The 21556-nt window shown below is 40.6% G+C and overlaps 1 protein-coding gene across 1 annotated transcript in view; it reads right to left on the bottom strand.

Annotated features, from left to right (window-relative positions):
• The window catches only part of cnksr1 (connector enhancer of kinase suppressor of Ras 1), a 76808-nt gene that overhangs the window by 37208 nt on the left and 18044 nt on the right, over positions 1–21556 (bottom strand). Inside the window, 2 exon segments of the mRNA XM_034195448.1 lie at positions 16082–16166; positions 16682–16884. Coding sequence (XP_034051339.1) covers positions 16082–16166; positions 16682–16884 — 288 coding nt within the window.

The following is a 21556-nucleotide window of genomic DNA, read 5'->3' as shown; positions in this document are numbered from 1 at the left end:
AAAATATTTAAGTGAACAGTTAAAGCAACTGATTTTCAGGTGTAAACTTTGCTTCAAACTTCAACTGACTTTCTCCACTATGTTTTGCATTTCCCTATATTTTACAAACTAAATAACTGGACATTCATTCATTTTCTATACACACTCCGGTGGGGGGTCCCAGCAGACATAGGGCAGGAGGCAGGGTACACCCTAGACAGGAGGCCAGTCTGTCGCAGGGCCACATATAGACAAACTCATTCTACGGTCAATTTAAAGTTGCCAATTCACCTAACCTGCATGTCTTTGGAAGTGGGAGGAAACCAGAGCATCTGGAGGGAACCCACACGAACACATAATGTAAAAGATCACCTTATGAACCACAAACACAGAAACCAATGCAGATCTGAGATACTCTCAGCCATTCTATTATTACCAAAGTAAATCCTACATAGGCCGTGAGTCCAGTCAAGTCAAAAGGAAGAAACTTCAAGCAGACCAGTCACAGTGGGGTGACCATCTGCTTTAGCCATACTGTCAAATAAAGCAACACAAAAGAGAACTGCCACATTGGTACTACACAAAAAACAGTAAGTAAGTCCCTTCGGCTGCTCCCTTGTTTGCACTCGGGGTCGCCACAGCAAATCCAAGGTGGATCTGCATGTTGAATTGGCACAGGTTTTAAAATGGATGCCCTTCCTGACGCAACTCCACATTACTTGGAGAAATGTGGCAGCGGTGAGATTTGAACCCGGAACCTTCTGCACTCAAACCAAGCACATTAACCACTTGGCCACCACCCCTGTACTACACAAAAAACAAATGGTGCTCAATAGCATTAGTGCAATTTATCATTATTTTGTGTGTACAGTGAATATCCCCCAGATACCGTAGCACGAAGCAGATGAGAGAATCTACTATTCCTCCTGGACAGGGCACCAGTATATCATAGGTTACTTCCTCAGAAAAGGGCACTCAAGGACACAGACAGGTAGCAAGAATGGAAATCAAACCCAGATCTATAGACTGGTAGACCAACTATTTATTCCACTGATCTACCTGGTCTACAGCATAAAACACATCCCTTTGCAGAGTTGAAAGAAAAACTGTAAAAGATTATTCTAATTCTGTTTCAAACTTCTGGTGAACTGTGACACAATTTTCAAACTTCTGGTGACTGACAATTTCAACTCTGTGACTGACACAATCACCTCCTTTACTTGATACAATGAACGTTGTTGTGTTGTGTTTTGAAGCGTGTCGTGTGGCTGGATCAGGTGGCGAGGAAACTTCACAGCAATGTTCAACCCCCTGAAAGCTGTTCTTTTCAAAAGCCATCCAGGAAGCAAAGACAAGCTATTACATGGGTGTTAACACGTCGTAAGACAGTTATCTGCACACAAGCGAACACGTGTGCAACAAAAAACAGCATGATATGCACAACTGAACGGGTTACTTTCTTTTACATTAAAGCTGAAATAGTTATGGAGGCCCAGTTGTGTTCTCTCCATCTCTGTGTGTGTTTTGATACTTGGTGTTCGCCACTAAATGTCACGTCATTTTGCTAACAGGTCACATTGCTGCTATAAATAGACTCTGATGTGACTGTGTCAGATCTCTTTACGCTGGCTCATCACTCCCTATCTCTTCTTCTCTGCCCTCGTTTCATCCTTGACCTTTTCTATATCTTCTCATAAATAACTAGGAGGTTTATGTAAACAGAAATTTAGGATTCTGATTCCAGCTTAACCTCTGCGTCACTTGATTTTCATCATGATCCCACAGAACCCTGAATCTTATTAGAGTTCAAATGTTTAGTTGTTTGGACATAAAGGTTTTTGGTCCTTCAAATCTGACATACGGCTTAACAGAGGTGCATCAGATCACAAAACTCACTGTTTGTAATGGAACATGGTTTTAGATCGTAAAAGAAAAGGGAAATGAATGTAACTTTGCTTTCCAAGTGCCAAGTCAGACACATCTGTTATGAGTTTTCCTCATTGGACCACCTGCCACCTTGGCCCTGCCCACGCTCTGTGCAGTGGCCCAAGGGGGCACGAGGGAGGCAGTGGTGGGCACAGCTAACCAAAAAGTTAGTTTTGATAACCACTAATCCGCAACTTTTTAAAATGCTAAACCGATAAACCGCTAAAAAAGGTTTGCGGAAGTTACAGCTAACCACTGACCGCTAACTTTTAGCACTGACTTTGTACACTGTCAGCTACTGATAAGCCAGTTTTGAGTTTAAGCACCGCCGAGGCTTCTGAGTAAAAGCAAAAGCGATCACAAACCCCAAACGAATAACGAGCCAGAGCTTCTGGTTTTATGCACACTGCTCGCTGCTTTGGCACAAATTTTACAGCAGCTGCCCTTCCTGACGCAACTCCACACTGCATGGAGAAATGTGGCAGGGAACCTGCTGCACCGAAACCAAGTGCCCTAACCACTTGGCCACCACCCCTGCATCGCACATATCTTTTAAAGTAATGCACTAATTCTTAAGGTTTGAGTGTTAACAGACACACGCGCCAAAAGGCATTATGGGAAAAATGAGTGTCCTTCACTGGTTGGTTGGCTTATTTATTGGTAAAAACTAACACACGTTACTTACAAATAAATGTGTATTTGTAAATATGTCTTTTTTTCATTTGTAAACAAAAGGCATTTGCAAAACTGAAAATTCTGTTTGTGCAATGTAATTCACAATGACTAGCGACCAATGTTGGTTGCTATTCACACTCCCATCCAGTAAATGGCAGTGTTCTATGCATTTTGACGGGGGAAGTGTGGGAGGAGTGACTGAAAGACTCATTTACTGACTCCTTGGACATAGTGACGTCTAACCCTCTGACTGCATTGTGGTTAAAACAATTCACAGTGACAATAAATCTGTACTTCACACCAATATGCAAACTTCACCATTAATCCACATTTCACAGGCATGCCTGTCCGTGGAGGGCGGCCTGTACAGATCATGGATCAGCTATGACCCGTGACAGCACCACAGCTTAACTACGGTGTTGCCCAGTGCAACAACAACAACAACAAAAACACTTCTTGTTTGGTGCCTATTCTGCTTGAGTCTTGATGGCCCTGCTAGCCTGTGAACAGCATTTTTAAAATGTTACACACAGGTGTTCCTGCACAACCTTCACTTGCCCAACCCACCACTGTAGCTGTGATATGAATCCTCAAACAGAAAAGACACATCTTGACTTCTATTATCAAAGAAGACAAATATGCACTACCTATTTAAACAATCAAACTCACACTTTAATTCACGTACCTTAGTTACGCGATGCCTATAAACTCATTTTGCTCTCAACAACAGACTTTGCTCGCTGCTTTGGGTGGCTGGTTGGAAGCGCACTGATCCTGTGCCACAGTGATACACCAACAACTCAAATGTGGGATCCAGGCAACAACAACTGACTACTAACACTGATCACCCTCGGGGTTTGACAAGAAACACAAGAGCACTCACAGACAAACAGGAACTAACAGCCCTTTCTTTGACATGCAGATGGTGCAGATTCAGTGGAATCATAATAAAGATGTGGCCTTCCCGGTGCATTAAATAAAAATATCAAATCAGACATGATATCACTCTCAACAGACAGTGTGTCATCCTCCAAGTGTTTTAAAAATGGTAGAAGACAAAAAATAAAATAAATAAAGTTGGTTCCTACATTCTAATATTAACGTCTCTTCTAAGTGGTCAAATTTTATGTGACATCACATCTGTTTCAAAAAGTTTCCTTTTGTTGCTTTCTTTAAAGCCACAGTATGTTGGATTTAAGCATGTTTATTAGCAGAAATGGAATATAGCTTTCATCATGATCTATTCATTGGTGTATAATTACCTGCAAGTTGTACCAACAAATCAATATTTTTCATAAGCTCAGAATGAGGCCTTCATATCTACATGGGAGCGGGCCCCCTCACGGAGCCGCCATGCTGCATCATCCTGTTTATGTCATAGTGCAAAAGGACGTACAGGTGAGCCCTGTTAACTTGCGCATGCATAACTCACGATCTGGCTTTACTCACGGCGCATTTGTGGACCCTGAAAATTTTGACTACTGTATGACAGTAGACATTTTCGTCAAATCTGACCATTTCTGGGAGGGGCAGGCTCAAGTATAAATTAGCGATAGACTGATAATCGTCTGGGCGATAATCAGCTGATAATATGCCCTGCTGATGGGACAGTCCGATTATTGGCTCGGCCAAGTTCTGCCTGAAATAAAATCGCGTCCGCAAGTATAAATTCCGGCCCAATCTGAACCAGTGGGAAGGATCTAAAGAGGAAGGTCACATCCAGATCCATAAACAAAAAACTTGGAATCGTCCAGAATCGTCCGCACTGAAGAAGCCCTCATCGCTGAAGTGCAGCGGCCTAAGGAGGAAGGAGGAGATCATGAACACATTCCAGATGAAGAAATCATCACCATCCAGGAAGGAATCACACTTCAAATGGTCAAAGCTACTGTAATTTGACACGGTAAGCTGACTAAGTTTTTTTGGTGAACCTTATTAACTTGCAGCTTCAGATAACTCGCTGCCCAATTTTGTGGATCCCTACTCACGCGAGTTAACTGGGCTCACCTGTACTTACTCTGTATTTTGCATTTTGCAGAAGGACCAGAAAATTGAAGTAAAAATATGCATTGTCTACTGGTTGCTAGCGCAGACTAACACCTTTCAGAAACCTCATTTTTGTGAAATAAAGAGACAAAGAGGAGAAAACGTGAAGGGGGAAAAAAAACGTGACTGGCAATGACAAAATACAATATGTGACCTCACCAGCAGATGACACTAAATCTTACACACTGCAGCTTTAATACTGTAACATATGGTGGCCAGGAGAGAGGCCAAAACACTAGGAAATGTATTTTTTTTTTTTTTTGTACACAAATACAAAAAAACAACTGCATCTGTTCAATAACAGGGAGTTGCATCAAAAAAATGTCTACCAAATTGAGGAAACACTTGCAAGCACATAGAACACAAACAAATGCAGCCTACAGCACGCGCAAAACTTGACATTTGATAGCGGGTCTCCTGCAGATTCACACAAAGAATTCAAAAATACAGACACTTTGCAAACAGTGGCAACACAAAGAACATTTCACTCCGCAATAGACACAAGATGAAAAGAGGCTTCTGCTCTTTTCCTGACAGATACAGACAGACAGATGCATGCTAGTTTGGCTAAAGTATTCTGCTCTTCTAAAATAAATACTTTGTCAGTTCTGTGAATAAATGTTATGACCATGAATATAATTTGTGTAATATCACAGCAATCTTGCTTGTTGTTCCCATATGAACGTGATGAATTCAGCTTTAGGTCTCCTCCACGGTACAGTACGTGCTCGCAGGGGTGTGTAAATCAACGTGTTCTTCCACATAACCTGTGCCTGCGTGCTGATAATGCTACGCTGACAGCTAAATATTTGAAGGCCCAACCCACGTGCACATTTTGTCTTGTCCACTCAACATGTGAGAAGGCTTCTTTATACTGCTTACATAAATTCAGCCGTCCAAATCTGACCTTTCTGGTTGCTCATCGTCTCAGGGCACGTTACCAAGATAAACAGACAGAGTACACAAACAATACACCTACTGTACTATTTCTTTTAGAAAAGAGAGATCATCTGCAGGGATCCACCTAATCATTTGAAGACACGCACTTGCCGAAGCAAGAAGTCAAAACTTTTACCACATTTCTTTTGAAACGTGACATTTTGTATACATTTAATTTTGTTCTGTTGTTGTCACTATTAACTCAAACCTCATTTCTGGGCTCGGTCACATTGTTGCTAACCTCAGTCACATGACTGTGACCAAGGTAAAGCCAGGTAAATATTATTACCATATCCATGTGCTGGACCGTGCCTGGCCAAGCATCAACCCACCCATTTTTTGAAGAAAGTTCATTAAACGTCCACAATAAAATAAATTCATTTCGTGACCCCAACGCATTGCAAAAAGCAAAAAAATAATGAGTTTTCATGATGTTTTCTCATCTTTTCCACATCTTACCTGTGATGATGTGGAAAAGACCTGGACCTGGGACCTGGGTGGACTTTTTTCTGGTTCCGGAGCACAGCGGTGTTCTGCTGTATCTGTTAGCTGTTTGAACTGAGCTGTTTGAGTTCTTTGAATTAAGTCTTTTTCAAGACTTTTTTACTTTTTTTTACTTTTTCACCGTGCTCCAACGCCTAAAGAAGACCTCTAACGGTCGAAGCATCGCGACGGAGCTCTTTTATCAGCTAACCTTCATCAGCGTTGGCAAGCTAACTAGCTTGCTAACGCTTTCGTTTTTATTTTTATTTTATTTTTTAGCACTGTTGTCGTGCTGCTCCACAGCCTGTTCAGTGGATTTTTTTTTTATTTTTTGGCGCTGTTGTCGTGCGTTGCCTGTGCTGCTCCACAGCCTGTCCAGTGGATTTTTATTTTTATTTTATTTTTTAGCACTGTTGTTGTGCATTACCTGTGCTGCTCCACAGCCTGTCCAGTGGATTTTTATTTTTATTTTATTTTATTTTTTAGCACTGTTGTTGTGCGTTACCTGTGCTGCTCCACAGCCTGTCTAGTGGATTTTTATTTTATTTTAGCACTGTTGTCGTGCGTTACCTGTGCTGCTCCACAGCCTGTCTAGTGGATTTTTATTTTGTTTTAGCACTGTTGTCGTGCGTTGCCTGTGCTGCTCCACAGCCTGTCCAGTGGATTTTTATTTTTATTTTATTTTATTTTTTAGCACTGTTGTTGTGCGTTACCTGTGCTGCTCCACAGCCTGTCTAGTGGATTTTTATTTTATTTTAGCACTGTTGTCGTGCGTTACCTGTGCTGCTCCACAGCCTGTCTAGTGTCGGATTCCCTGTTTGGGAATCCGCTAGCTTAGCGTAGCTACTAGCTCTTAGCCGTTTTAGCATGGCGGCTTCTCCTGTCTCTCCCGTACTTTTCTGCTCTGGGTGTGAAATGTTTAGTTATTCCTCGGCCTCTTTTAGCAGTAACGGTACATGTAATAAGTGCAGCTTATTCGTAGCTTTGGAGGCCAGGCTGGGCGAATTGGAGGCTCGGCTCCGCACCGTGGAAAATTCTACAGCTAGCCAGGCCCCTGTAGTCGGTGCGGACCAAGGTAGCTTAGCCGCCGTTAGTTCCCCCCTGGCAGACCCCGTGCCGTCGGGAAGGCAGGCTGACTGGGTGACTGTGAGGAGGAAGCGTAGCCCTAAACAGAAGCCCCGTGTACACCGTCAACCCGTTCACATCTCTAACCGTTTTTCCCCACTCGACGATACACTCGCCGAGGATCAAACTCTGGTTATTGGCGACTCTGTTTTGAGAAATGTGAAGTTAGCGACACCAGCAACCATTGTCAATTGTCTTCCGGGGGCCAGAGCAGGCGACATCGAAGGACATTTGAAATTGCTGGCTAAGGCTAAGCGTAAATTTGGTAAGATTGTAATTCACGTCGGCAGTAATGACACTCGGTTACGCCAATCGGAGGTCACTAAAATTAACATTGAATCGGTGTGTAACTTTGCAAAAACAATGTCGGACTCTGTTGTTTTCTCTGGGCCCCTCCCCAATCAGACTGGGAGTGACATGTTTAGCCGCATGTTCTCCTTGAATTGCTGGCTGTCTGAGTGGTGTCCAAAAAATGAGGTGGGCTTCATTGATAATTGGCAAAGCTTCTGGGGAAAACCTGGTCTTGTTAGGAGAGACGGCATCCATCCCACTTTAGAGGGAGCAGCTCTCATTTCTAGAAATCTGGCCAATTTTTTGGGATCCTCCAAACTGTGACTGTCTAGCGTTGGGACCAGGAGGCAGAGCTGTGGTCTTATACACCTCTCTGCAGCTTCTCTCCCCCTGCCATCCCCTCATTACCCCATCCCCGTAGAGACGGTGCCTGCTCCCAGACCACCAATAACCAGCAAAAATCTATTTAAGCATAAAAATTCAAAAAGAAAAAATAATATAGCACCTTCAATTGCACCACAGACTAAAACAGTTAAATGTGGTCTATTAAACATTAGGTCTCTTTCTTCTAAGTCCCTGTTGGTAAATGATATAATAATTGATCAACGTATTGATTTATTCTGCCTAACAGAAACTTGGTTACAGCAGGATGAATATGTTAGTTTAAATGAGTCAACACCCCCGAGTCACACTAACTGTCAGAATGCTCGTAGCACGGGCCGGGGCGGAGGATTAGCAGCAATCTTCCATTCCAGCTTATTAATTAATCAAAAACCTAGACAGAGCTTTAATTCATTTGAAAGCTTGTATCTTAGTCTTGTCCATCCAAATTGGAAGTCCCAAAAACCAGTTTTATTTGTTATTATCTATCGTCCACCTGGTCGTTACTGTGAGTTTCTCTGTGAATTTTCAGACCTTTTGTCTGACTTAGTGCTTAGCTCAGATAAGATAATTATAGTGGGCGATTTTAACATCCACACAGATGCTGAGAATGACAGCCTCAACACTTCATTTAATCTATTATTAGACTCTATCGGCTTTGCTCAAAAAGTAAATGAGTCCACCCACCACTTTAATCATATTTTAGATCTTGTTCTGACTTATGGTATGGAAATAGAAGACTTAACAGTATTCCCTGAAAACTCCCTTTTGTCTGATCATTTTTTAATAACATTTACATTTACCCTGATGGACTACCCTGCAGTGGGGAATAAGTTTCATTACACTAGAAGTCTTTCAGAAAGCGCTGTAACTAGGTTTAAGGATATGATTCCTTCTTTATGTTCTCTAATGTCATATACCAACACAGAGCAGAGTAGCTACCTAAACTCTGTAAGGGAGTTAGAGTATCTTGTCAATAGTTTTACATCCTCATTGAAGACAACTTTGGATGCTGTAGCTCCTCTGAAAAAGAGAGCTTTAAATCAGAAGTGTCTGACTCCGTGGTATAACTCACAAACTCGTAGCTTAAAGCAGATAACCCGTAAGTTGGAGAGGAAATGGCGTCTCACTAATTTAGAAGATCTTCACTTAGCCTGGAAAAAGAGTTTGTTGCTCTATAAGAAAGCCCTTCGTGAAGCTAGGACATCTTTCTACTCATCACTAATTGAAGAAAATAAGAACAACCCCAGGTTTCTTTTCAGCACTGTAGCCAGGCTGACAAAGAGTCAGAGCTCTATTGAGCTGAGTATTCCATTAACTTTAACTAGTAATGACTTCATGACTTTCTTTGCTAACAAAATTTTGACTATTAGAGAAAAAATTACTCATAACCATCCCAAAGATGTATCGTTATCTTTGGCTGCTTTCAGTGATGCCGGTATTTGGTTAGACTCTTTCTCTCCGATTGTTCTGTCTGAGTTATTTTCATTAGTTACTTCATCCAAACCATCAACATGCTTATTAGACCCCATTCCTGCCAGGCTGCTCAAGGAAGTCCTACCATTATTTAATGCTTCAATCTTAAATATGATCAATCTATCTTTGTTAGCTGGTTATGTACCACAGGCCTTTAAGGTGGCAGTAATTAAACCATTACTTAAAAAGCCATCACTTGACCCAGCTATCTTAGCTAATTATAGGCCAATCTCCAACCTTCCTTTTCTCTCAAAGATTCTTGAGAGGGTAGTTGTAAAACAGCTAACTGATCACCTGCAGAGGAATGGTCTATTTGAAGAGTTTCAGTCAGGTTTTAGAATTCATCATAGTACAGAAACAGCATTAGTGAAGGTTACAAATGATCTTCTTATGGCTTCGGACAGTGGACTTATCTCTGTGCTTGTTCTGTTGGACCTCAGTGCTGCTTTTGATACTGTTGACCATAAAATTTTATTACAGAGATTAGAGCATGTCTAGGTATTAAAGGCATTGCGCTGCGGTGGTTTGAATCATATTTGTCTAATAGATTACAGTTTGTTCATGTAAATGGGGAATCTTCTTCACAGACTAAAGTTAATTATGGAGTTCCACAAGGTTCTGTGCTAGGACCAATTTTATTCACTTTATACATGCTTCCCTTGGGCAGTATTATTAGACGGTATTGCTTAAATTTTCATTGTTACGCAGATGATACCCAGCTTTATCTATCCATGAAGCCAGAGGATACGCACCAATTAGCTAAACTGCAGGATTGTCTTACAGACATAAAGACATGGATGACCTCTAATTTCCTGCTTTTAAACTCAGATAAACTGAAGTTATTGTACTTGGCCCCACAAATCTTAGAAGCATGGTGTCTAACCAGATCGTTACTCTGGATGGCATTTCCCTGATCTCTAGTAATACTGTGAGAAATCTTGGAGTTATTTTTGATCAGGATATGTCATTCAAAGCGCATATTAAACAAATATGTAGGACTGCCTTTTTGCATTTACGCAATATCTCTAAAATCAGAAAGGTCTTGTCTCAGAGTGATGCTGAAAAACTAATTCATGCATTTGTTTCCTCTAGGCTGGACTATTGTAATTCATTATTATCAGGTTGTCCTAAAAGTTCCCTAAAAAGCCTTCAGTTGGTTCAGAATGCTGCAGCTAGAGTACTGACGGGGACTAGCAGGAGAGAGCATATCTCACCCGTGTTGGCCTCCCTTCATTGGCTTCCTGTTAATGCTAGAATAGAATTTAAAATTCTTCTTCTTACTTATAAGGTTTTGAATAATCAGGTCCCATCTTATCTTAGGGACCTCATAGTACCATATTACCCCATTAGAGCGCTTCGCTCTCAGACTGTGGGCTTACTTGTAGTTCCTAGGGTTTGTAAGAGTAGAATGGGAGGCAGAGCCTTCAGCTTTCAGGCTCCTCTCCTGTGGAACCAGCTCCCAATTCAGATCAGGGAGACAGATACCCTCTCTACTTTTAAGATTAGGCTTAAAACTTTCCTTTTCGCTAAGGCTTATAGTTAGGGCTGGATCGGGTGACCCTGGACCATCCCTTGGTTATGTTGCTTTAGACGTAGACTGTGTTTCATAATTATTGTATGGCCTTGCCTTGCAATGTGGAGCGCCTTGGGGCAACTGTTTGTTGTGATTTGGCGCTATACAAGAAAAAAGTTGATTGATTGAGTTGATGATGTCATCAGTGTGCGCTGGTAGTATTTGCATGACAATGAACATCAATTTGAAAGTTTGCAATCTAAGCGTTGACTGGAATAGAATAACTAATTTGTCCAGTAACAAAAATCATCTAATCGTTTTTGGTGGACTTCGAGCTCTGATGGATTGAGCAGCAAACTGGTGTGCAACACTTCTGGACGTGAACAGAAGATAAATGGATAACTCATGGATGTTCCGTTGTTTGCCTCTGAGCACAACAGGACAAACTGGTTGCCCCATTATTTTCAGTGAGAGGCTGATAAGGAAAGTTCCACCTCCTGTGGCAAATGGATGTTTTATCTTTAATGAGGAGAAAAAACAGACAGCAAGAAACTGATTATTTAAGTGCAGAGAGTTGCCTGGTTTTAAATAGGTAGAAATGTTTAAAGCTGCTGTTTTAATATAATGCCATACAAAATGTTTCAATGAAGTAAATTATTGTCCATGTGGTTATCTGTGAAAATTGACCACGCCTCACATCACATCTTACAGTCTGCAACTGCAGACGAAATTGTGCTGTGATGGTTTTTCTGCTGCCAATATGAGAAAGCAGCTTAATGTCAACAACCATTGGGAAAGTTCTCTCTCTGATGTCCCCTCAACGTTTTGAGCGTGCACACAACTTTCCGACACACTTGCAAGACATCAGCTGACAAGGAAGACATTTAATGAATGAGAAAAGGATTTGTACAGGACAATAATAGACACAAACAGGTGAGTTACTTGTGATTTATGTTTTAATTGTGATGAAATCAGACATTTTATTGAAATGGGCATTCCAACGAACATAATATTGGCCATACTCTTGCATTACCCACCCCTTGTTCAGGGAGAATTTTACACAGAATGTCCTGGACAGTCCAACACTTGAGTACATTACTATTATTATTGCAAATATGCCAAATGACCATGCCCCCCCCCCCCCCCCCCCGCCTCCAAAATTATTACTACTGGGCTCTGCTGAGTGTCGGAGCAGAGATATCTTGTACCTGTAGGCACGTCCATGGAGATTTACTAGGCAGGAGACCAAGGGATCCAACCAAACCTTTAAACTAAACACTAAATTTCATTTTTAACCCTACGGTCACATTAACTACATGTGACGGAGGTAAAGCAACAACATGCCATTCATTGTCAAACAGAGCAGGTATCTTACTTGACTGCCATTCAAAGTAAAAAGGCAGTGTGATGTTAGCTGTCCATTCACACTAACAAAATAAACCAAGATGGCGGAACACCTTCCAAAAAGTTTTTTCTCATGTAATTTGTAAACAATCAAAAATAAGCACGTCCAAATCTGAAAATGCTGGTTTTTGTAACCAAATAACACTTCTGAAGTGATTCAGAAGAGATCTTAAAGAGATGTTAGCATGCTAACTAGCGATACAAGAACGTCACTGTGAAAAACATGAGACTGAAACAAATCAAGTGAACTTTGGTTCAGTTAAGCAGTCAAGCATGAAGTAAAAACTCAAAGTGATCGTGTTGGGTGTTTCCATCCTTTAGAATCTATCATTAAACATTGTGCACAGTCACACCAAGTAAATAGCTGGCCAGCTGCTTCTCCCCCATTTGTAGCTAATGTGACCGTAGGGTAAAGCACCTACATGCACAAGTGCATAACAGGCAGGCACACACACACACACACGCGTTTTCATGACATATCAGGACGTATGACAGAAATGTAAAAAATGGGAACATGCCTTTCCCAAGATCCTAGAGACCTGGGAATCAAAATCATTGGGACCCATCCTTACAGGAATATGTCCATCTGTTGAGCTTTTGGCTATGGGTATATTTTGGTTAAATCAGATTTTAATGCTACATATGAGGACACTATGTGACTTATGAGTACAATAACATACTGAATGTGTGTGAAAAATGTGTTAAGGTCCAACACTGGCCACTAGGCGGTGAAATTGAAGATGAGCAAAAACACACCTACATACACATTTATTTTCCAGAAACTGTGATATTTTAGGACATTGGATATTTTTGGTCTGGGAGCATGTTGGGTTGGAGGGGGTGGTCTTGAATGTTTTAGAGTGCTCAGAAAAATGAGGACGTGGAAAATGTCCTTGTTTTCCCCAATGTCCTGATATTGAAGGTGTGTTAGCATAAAAATGTCCTGAATTGTCATGAAAACAAGTGCGCGCGCGCGCGCACGCACACACACACACACACACACACACGTAGACAAAGTTCAAAAAGAGGAATTTGGAAACAATAGTGAGTCATTACCACACACACCGATCAGCCTCTGACAGGGTCCAATGACAAAACATTCTTAGACATAACCGTGCAGGTTTTAGCTCACTAATCACTTAGCGCCCTGTGCGCGGCGGCACAGACTGACTGAAAGCAGCCAACAGGCCCAGATCTGATTTGTTTCATAATGCTATGAGAAAAAACACCAACAGTCCAACAGAATCATTGTTCCTGCTCTCAGTGAGGTATAGCACACTCTCCTTTGTAGCGCAGTACTGACGTAGGCGTGTTCTCGCTCATGTGAATGAACAGTTAAGAGATGCAGAGCCATTCCATCTGGATCCAGTAAACTTTATACAGCTATTTCAGGTCTCAGATGATATTTGAATGATTGCCATTACTATTACCAGCTGTAAAAGAAAAACAATTCTGCAGGATTTATAGGTTTGAGCCGTTAAGTCAAAGAGGTGAGTACTGTACCTGTTGTGCCAGGAAGGCTTCCAGCGCTGGAAATACAGGGCTATATATAACCCACGCTCTAAATACTGAGTCTCCACTCTCTCCCACTGCTCCTCCGAAACTCTCCTCTCGGCCTCTCTGTCACGCCGCTGCCTTTTATTCCGTTTGCTTGTTTCAGGAGACTTATCAATATCAGGAGTGTTGTTTCAGCGTTATTAGCCTGTCGCAGTCGCGCACTCCCCTGGGAGTCAAAAGTCATTTAACAGCCAGAGTGTAATCTCCTCCTCCTCCCCCTTGGCATTATAGCAAATTCAAGCCTGTCCCTCCTCCTCCTACTTACAGACAGCGATGTCCCACTTCATATTCATCTACTGATGGATATTCTTTTGCCTCACATCTCTTACAAGCTATATTTCCTCTCAATAAATCCCAAAAAAACCCCAAATAAATAAGTAAATCCACCGCTCCTCTTTGGCAGCCGCTTTCAAGCTTCTCCGAAGTTCAATCGCCTTAAAATATGCAGAGAATGTCATGATAAAAGCCGCTAAGTAAGGCAGAGTAGAAGGGAGGGCGTTTGTGCAGTTTCTGCTTTACAGCTTGATATAAGGAAAACGCTGGTCAAACATAAGGTCTTGGTTCCTCTTTGGCGATACGGCGCACAACAACAGCCTAATGCGTTCTATGATTACTTCCTTTTAGGTTTCAGCAAGTTGTGCACAATGAGCACAAAACAAAACGGTATGCATAAAAGATTAGCATTTTTGTAAGACATTAGGGGTGCAACAGTACACCGTGAAGCTGAAATGTATCAAACACTGAGCTGTGGACGACTGACTGCAAGATGTAATTATGTGAAATGAAATGGAAACTGTAGCTCAAGCTGACTGTTGAACATTTCAAGTGATACAATTCCACCGCTTTAATACGACGCCTTTTTGTTCTTTACCTGTATTCTGTGTTTTGTCACTACCCAGAATGCTACATATAGCTACACAATTGTTGGAAGAGTTCCTGTTTGTGTTTCTCTCTCTGCATGGATTCACGTTTTCAATGCTAATATTTCAGTTTTTTCAGAATTATGAGGACCGTAACATCGCTAAACCTTAGGCAACTGTAAGCAGGGAAAGGTGCAGCTGTCAGTAACTTTTATTCTGTGAATTTTACGGCAACAATGAAGTAGTGAATATAAGTAACTCACTGTAAAGAGTACAGCACCAAACTGGAACTCTTCAAATGCAGTGGTGGGTACAGTTCCGCTAAGACATTAACCGTTAATTAACAAAGCTAACTTTTCCGTTAACGGATTAGCTTTTTAGCTAACTTTGAAAACCATCAGTGAACCAGTTAGCTTCCGCTAAATTTATTTCTGCTAACTTTCAGTCCACTAACATTTTTTTTTGCTTTTTAAGTGAGTAAATGGACTGCATTTATATAGCGCTTTTCCATCGGAATCAGACGCTCAAAGCACTTTACAATTATGCCTCACATTCACCCCGATGTCAGTGAGTAAGTGTAGTAAGAGTAGGTGAGCAAATTTAATGGTCAAAAAATGTTTGTAAACCCTAAAATCATACATGTTATTTCCTGTTTATGAAGAGAGAGCTAGCTAACACTTCCGGTTCACAGGTCAAAGCACACAAGTGCTGGTAAGAAGACAAGAAGTTACACTGTGGACAAAAACAGGATGTAAGCAGCTCAAAAGTCAGTATTTTTATTTATTTATTTTTTGTGCATTTGTTTTGTGTTTGTGAATGCAATACGGGTGAGCCGTAGCTCCGTTAATGGTTTCTAAATATCTAATATAGAGATAAACTGTGACTTCTAATACAGCATTTTACTGCTTTTGATAAAGATGATGATAGTGTTTGGGGTTTTTGCTTTCGTTTTGTGTTTGTGATTGGCTTTGAATTTACCCAGCAGCCCCTGCAGCACTTAAAGTCAAAGCTGCCTTATCAGTAGCCGACAGTGTAATCCGATGTAGCCGCGACCAAGTTAGCAGTTAGCTGTAACTTCTGCTAAATTTTTTGCGGCTAATTGGTTAAGCATTATAAAAGTTAACTTTTCAGGTCACGGTTTAATGGTTATCAATGCTAACTTTTCAGTTAGCTGTGCCCACCACTGATTACGGGCCACGACAAAAGCCCAAGCAAAGACATATGACATGAATATACCATGATTTGAAGTGTACCATTAACGTGCAACACTTGTGAATCACAGGTGTCCATTCCAGCTCCAGAAGACAGACCATTGCTGCTTTAAGAATATAATAATCTGTCCATAACAGGTTTTTGCCAATGAGCTGTAAACGTATAATCTGGAAAAGACATTCATGCACGATGATGAAGCTGTAAACAGACTTACTTTGTGCACAATTTCTCCAAGCTCCCGGCAGGAGATGAATATGTTTTTGCTGGTGGTGCACCCACTGAGATGGAGAAACTGATACCTGAAAAAACACAGTGGATTTATTCATATTGTAGAGTTTATTTATGCCCAGAGATCACCTCAAATCACTCAACACCCTCTACACAAGGCTGTTTTTTATCCACAATGAACACAGGGGCCTGGACCTTCATTCTGCTGGTACCTGGCAATGCCAGAAATGTCTGGCAGGTCCTCATGACTCCAGGCGTCTTTCAACCTCAAAGACTGAAGACTCCTTTTGTCTAATTACAGTTGACATTTTAACACCCTCTGGTTCCAGCCCAAACCTTTCACCATGTATTTTTTTAAGTTGTCCTCCAAAATAAGGAGGTAATAAGACAGTCTCCTTGGCCGAGGCTTTAAAGAGAAGGAATCTACATTTGGTAACAAGGGTCAGCATGTAGAAATAGCAAGTTAATGCATGCACTAAAACATTCCCACTGGAAAGCAACACTGGAATTGTTTAAACACACAGTCATTCTCAAAAACATTTTCAACGTGGAATAAACTATAAATTGGAGATCCTTCCTTACAAACCTGTTGAGCAAAGAGAATAACCCTTTTGCAGAGGTGATGAGCTCCACTACAACCTGCAGTACGCCAATGGGCATTTTGGTGACGCTCTGCCCATCGTAGCTGTTTAGCCGCCAGCGGTTCTGGATGCCCATCTGCAGGGTATGCGCAACAGCACGAAGCTTCTCTGTCAGTCCGCGGAGGTTCTCTCCACCAATACCGTATGTCTGCAAAGCATACACAGACACACAGTCAACATATCAAAATGGGAATTTCATTTATTCCCTCTTATTATAAACTGTAAACCAACAAAACGTCATATGTGTTTGTTATACACAGAAAAAAGCCCAATTAAATGATGCCCATATTTATATATGATACTCAGATTTAGGGGTGTGTTAATATCATATTTCACATCAGTATCAGTCTGAAACTACAAAAATATTACTGCATTGGAGACACATTATATATATATATATATATATATATATATATATATATATATATATATATATATATATATATATATATATATATATATATATATATATATATATATATAAAAAGCAGAGTGTAATCCAAGTCTGTATGTTTTCCTTTAAGGGAGGAGAATATTTGAGTTGATGTTTCGTGAGGGCAGCACGGTGACATAGTGGTTAGCACTGTTGCCTCACAGCGAGAAGGTTGTGGGATCACTTCCCACATTGGGCCTTTCTGTGTGGAGTCTGCAATTTCTCCCCGTGTTTGCATGGGTTCCCTCTGGGTGTTCCGGCTTCTTCCTACATCCAAAGACATGCAGGTTAGGTGAATCGGAAACTTCAAATTGTCCGTAGTTGTGCGTGAGGGTGTGAATGTGTTTGTTTGTCTATATGTAGCTCTGCGATAGATTGGCGTCCTGTCCAGGGTGCACCCCACTTCATGCCCTATGACTGCTTGGATAGGCTCCAGCCCCCTGTGACCCTTAATTGGAGTAAGTGGGTATAAAAAAAATGGATTGATAGATGTTTCGTTAGATAGCCAGTTTAGGAAAGTACATCCAAACAAATATATTTATTTATGACAATTAGTTGTTTTAAAACAGGGAAAACCATTGTGGGTTGGTATTGGTATTGGCAGATACTGATTGTTCCAGTATCAGTGTCAAATCAAAGGAAAACAACTGGTTCTCAAAATCAGTGGTGAGCACAGCTAACCAAAAGGTTAGCTTCAATAGCAGTTAATCCGCTAACTGAAAGGTTAACTTTTATAAAGCTAAACCAATAAACCCCTAAAAAAAAAAATAGCGGAAGTTACAGTTAAAAGCTAAACTGATAAATTTTTGTATTGTACAGCTACTACTGAATAAATTCAAAGGCAATTACAAACAACAAGCCAGAGCTTCTGTCTAAGATCAACCTTTTCTCAGCAAAGGAAATCTGGTGACAAAAGAAAAGAAAAAAAGGGGAGAAAAAAAAGAAAATTTATTTTCACAGCCATATACAACCCCTGGCAAAAAATTATGGAATCACCGGCCTCGGAGGATGTTCATTCAGTTGTTTAATTTTGTAGAAAAAAAGCAGATCACAGACATGACACAAAACTAAAGTCATTTCAAATGGCAACTTTCTGGCTTTAAAACACTATAAGAAATCAAGAAAAAAAGATTGTGGCAGTCAGTAACGGTTACTTTTTTAGACCAAGCAGAGGAAAAAAATATGGAATCACTCAATTCTTAGGAAACAATTATGGAATCACCCTGTAAATTTTCATCCCCCAAATTAACACCTGCATCAAATCAGATCTGCTCATTGACATTGACCCTATGCCATGACATTGACCCTATGTGTCTTTTTGCAAGGAATGTTTTTGCAGTTTTTGCTCTATGGCAAGATGCATTATCATCTTGAAAAATGATTTCATCATCCCCAAACATCCTTTCAATTGTCCAAAATATCAACATAAACTTGTGCATTTATTGATGATGTAATGACAGCCATCTCCCCAGTGCCTTTACCTGACATGCAGCCCCATATCATCAATGACTGTGGAAATTTACATGTTCTCTTCAGGCAGTCATCTTTATAAATCTCATTGGAACGGCACCAAACAAAAGTTCCAGCATCATCACCTTGCCCAATGCAGATTCGAGATTCATCACTGAATATGACTTTCATCCAGTCATCCACAGTCCACAATTGCTTTTCCTTAGCCCATTGTAACCTTGTTTTTTTCTGTTTAGGTGTTAATGATGCCTTTCGTTTAGCTTTTCTGTATGTAAATCCCATTTCCTTTAGGCGGTTTCTTACAGTTCGGTCACAGACGTTGACTCCAGTTTCCTCCCATTCGTTCCTCATTTGTTTTGTTGTACATTTTTCGGTTTTTGAGACATATTGCTTTAAGTTTTCTGTCTTGACACTTTGTCTTCCTTGGTCTACCAGTATGTTTGCCTTTAACAACCTTCCCATGTTGTTTGTATTTGGTCCAGAGTTTAGACACAGCTGACTGTGAACAACCAACATCTTTTGCAACATTGCGTGATGATTTACTCTCTTTTAAGAGTTTGGTAATCCTCTCCTTTGTTTCAATTGACGTCTCTCGTGTTGGAGCCATGATTCATGTCAGTCCACTTGGTGCAACAGCTCTCCAAGGTGTGTTCACTCCTTTTTGATGCAGACTAACGAGCAGATCTGATATGATGCAGGTGTTAGTTTTGGGGATGAAAATTTACAGGGTGATTCCATAATTTTTTCCTCAGAATTGAGTGATTCCATATTTTTTTCCTCTGCTTGGTCTAAAAAAGTAACCGTTACTGACTGCCACAATCTTTTTTTCTTGATTTCTTATAGTGTTTCTTAAAGCCACAAAGTTGCCATTTGAAATGACTTTAGTTTTGTGTCATGTCTGTGATCTGCTTTTTTTCTACAAAATTAAACAACTGAATGAACATCCTCAGAGGCCGGTGATTCCATAATTTTTGCCAGGGGTTGTAGTCTTGCAGACATGTCACAGGAGTCATGCAGAGCAAAGCAGTTTTGACTTATGGTTAAAATTAACTAATTCTGGACAATTTTTCAAAATTAACGTCACCTCTGTCGATTTTACAAAGTTAAAATATCAGCTACATGTTTTAGTTTTAAAGTAATGCACGAACTCTGAAGGTTTGATGTTAAACAGACACATGTGCTCAAAGGAATTATGGAAAAAATTCAAATGACCTGCTCTCATCACCCCCACCCCCCGTCAAAATGTAGAGAACACTGCCATCTACTGAATGGGAGTGTAAATACACCAACTGTAATTTGTGTGTGAGGTTTCAAATCCCGCAAAATGTTGCAAAATTTCCGAGAGTTCCTGTCTGATCAGGCTGCAATTTAACCGCTGCACTGCACACGAACAACAGCATTAACTCCCAACATAAGACTCTTTGTATATTGTTCCTAAAACTCTCATGAATATATGATCTGGGTTTATAGATGTTGTTATTGTGTTTGTTTTATGTAAACCTGCAAGAAGCTCAGGTTGTTTCACTGTTATTTACAATGGGTGGGGAATCGCTGTGACCGGCGATCGCTTCATGTTCATATCATTCTATCTGGAGAAACCTGACGTTTGCTCTTCAACATCCTGCTTACTGTCCTTTACAGCACTGTTTGTTCCAGAGTAATATATATAAAATGTTTGAAATTCGGTTTGTGTTTATGAAGTTCCACACAGGTTAAATATAACAGGCACGGAACATTTGGAATATTTGTTTTAGCAGGTTTTCAGGGTCTCATGCAGCAGCCTCTTAAAAATGTTATGAAAGGCAGAAAAGTTACATTTTGGTTGTATAATGTTCATTTGCAATTGTCGTCATGTAGTTCATCAGTGCAGCAACTCTCTGGTGCACAAGGGATTATGGGATATCTCAATGGGGCAAACTGTGGTACTTTAAAATGATATACTGTCGTGAAACTGAAGTAAACAAAAAACATGCCAATTTTGACACCCCCTGTAAAGTTACTGGGCCTCATGTATCAATGTTGCGCACTTGTGGCGTAAATTTACGGCGTAAACTTGAAATACACCAAAGTCACGTGACATGTATCAAGCAGTGCGCACCTGCCCATTTCTGGCGTACGCCTGACGTGATCTTGATAAATGCGGCGGGTGGAAACGATCGTAATTATAATAACCACGCCCATAAATATTCAGACTCCACTTCAGACACACCCTCATTTTACGACATGGAAGTCGGGAAGACGGCAATGAAAAAGAACTCCACCAATCACGACGCGTGCCAATAGAGCGTCAAAAGCGGCCGTCGTATCAATTGTTTTGTAGTATATAATCAATAAAGTGTTACAGTGGTCCCTCATTAATCGCTGGAGTTACGTTCTAAAAAATAGCCCGAAATACGCGAAACCACAACGTAGACAGCGTTATTTTTTACAATTATTATAGACGTTTTAAGGCTGTAAAACCCCTCAATACACAGTTTATACACTTTTCTCAATCAGGCATGAACATTTTCTCACTTTTCTCTCGTGTGTAAACACTCTCAAAGTTCAAACCTTAGTAGGAAAATAATACCAAACTGTTTTCAGGCCCAAACATTTGTTTGAGAAAAAAATAGAACGTTTTCCTATAAATAATTATGATGGCTTTTAGAACTAACGAATTAATTTTAACGATCAACGTACGAGGTCGAACACATAAGAAATTATTAATAGTGACCGACCAGTATTTCACAGATCGGGCCTCTGCGTCCTGACGCTGCGCCTTTTTCCACTCACACCTGGCTGCAGCAGGTGTGTGTTTCCGTGTGACAAACAGTTATGAGTAGTTGTTGGCGCTCTTTTCTCTTCTGGGCAACAAGATTCTTATAAACAGATACGCAGAACACTGTAAAAAAAAAAAAAAAAAAAGGCATGCAAAATT

Source organism: Thalassophryne amazonica, chromosome 19 (assembly GCF_902500255.1).
Source record: "Thalassophryne amazonica chromosome 19, fThaAma1.1, whole genome shotgun sequence".
NCBI lineage: Eukaryota > Metazoa > Chordata > Actinopteri > Batrachoidiformes > Batrachoididae > Thalassophryne > Thalassophryne amazonica.
The sequence above is the reverse complement of the archived record's forward strand: the minus strand, read 5'-3'. Positions and strand labels throughout refer to the sequence as shown.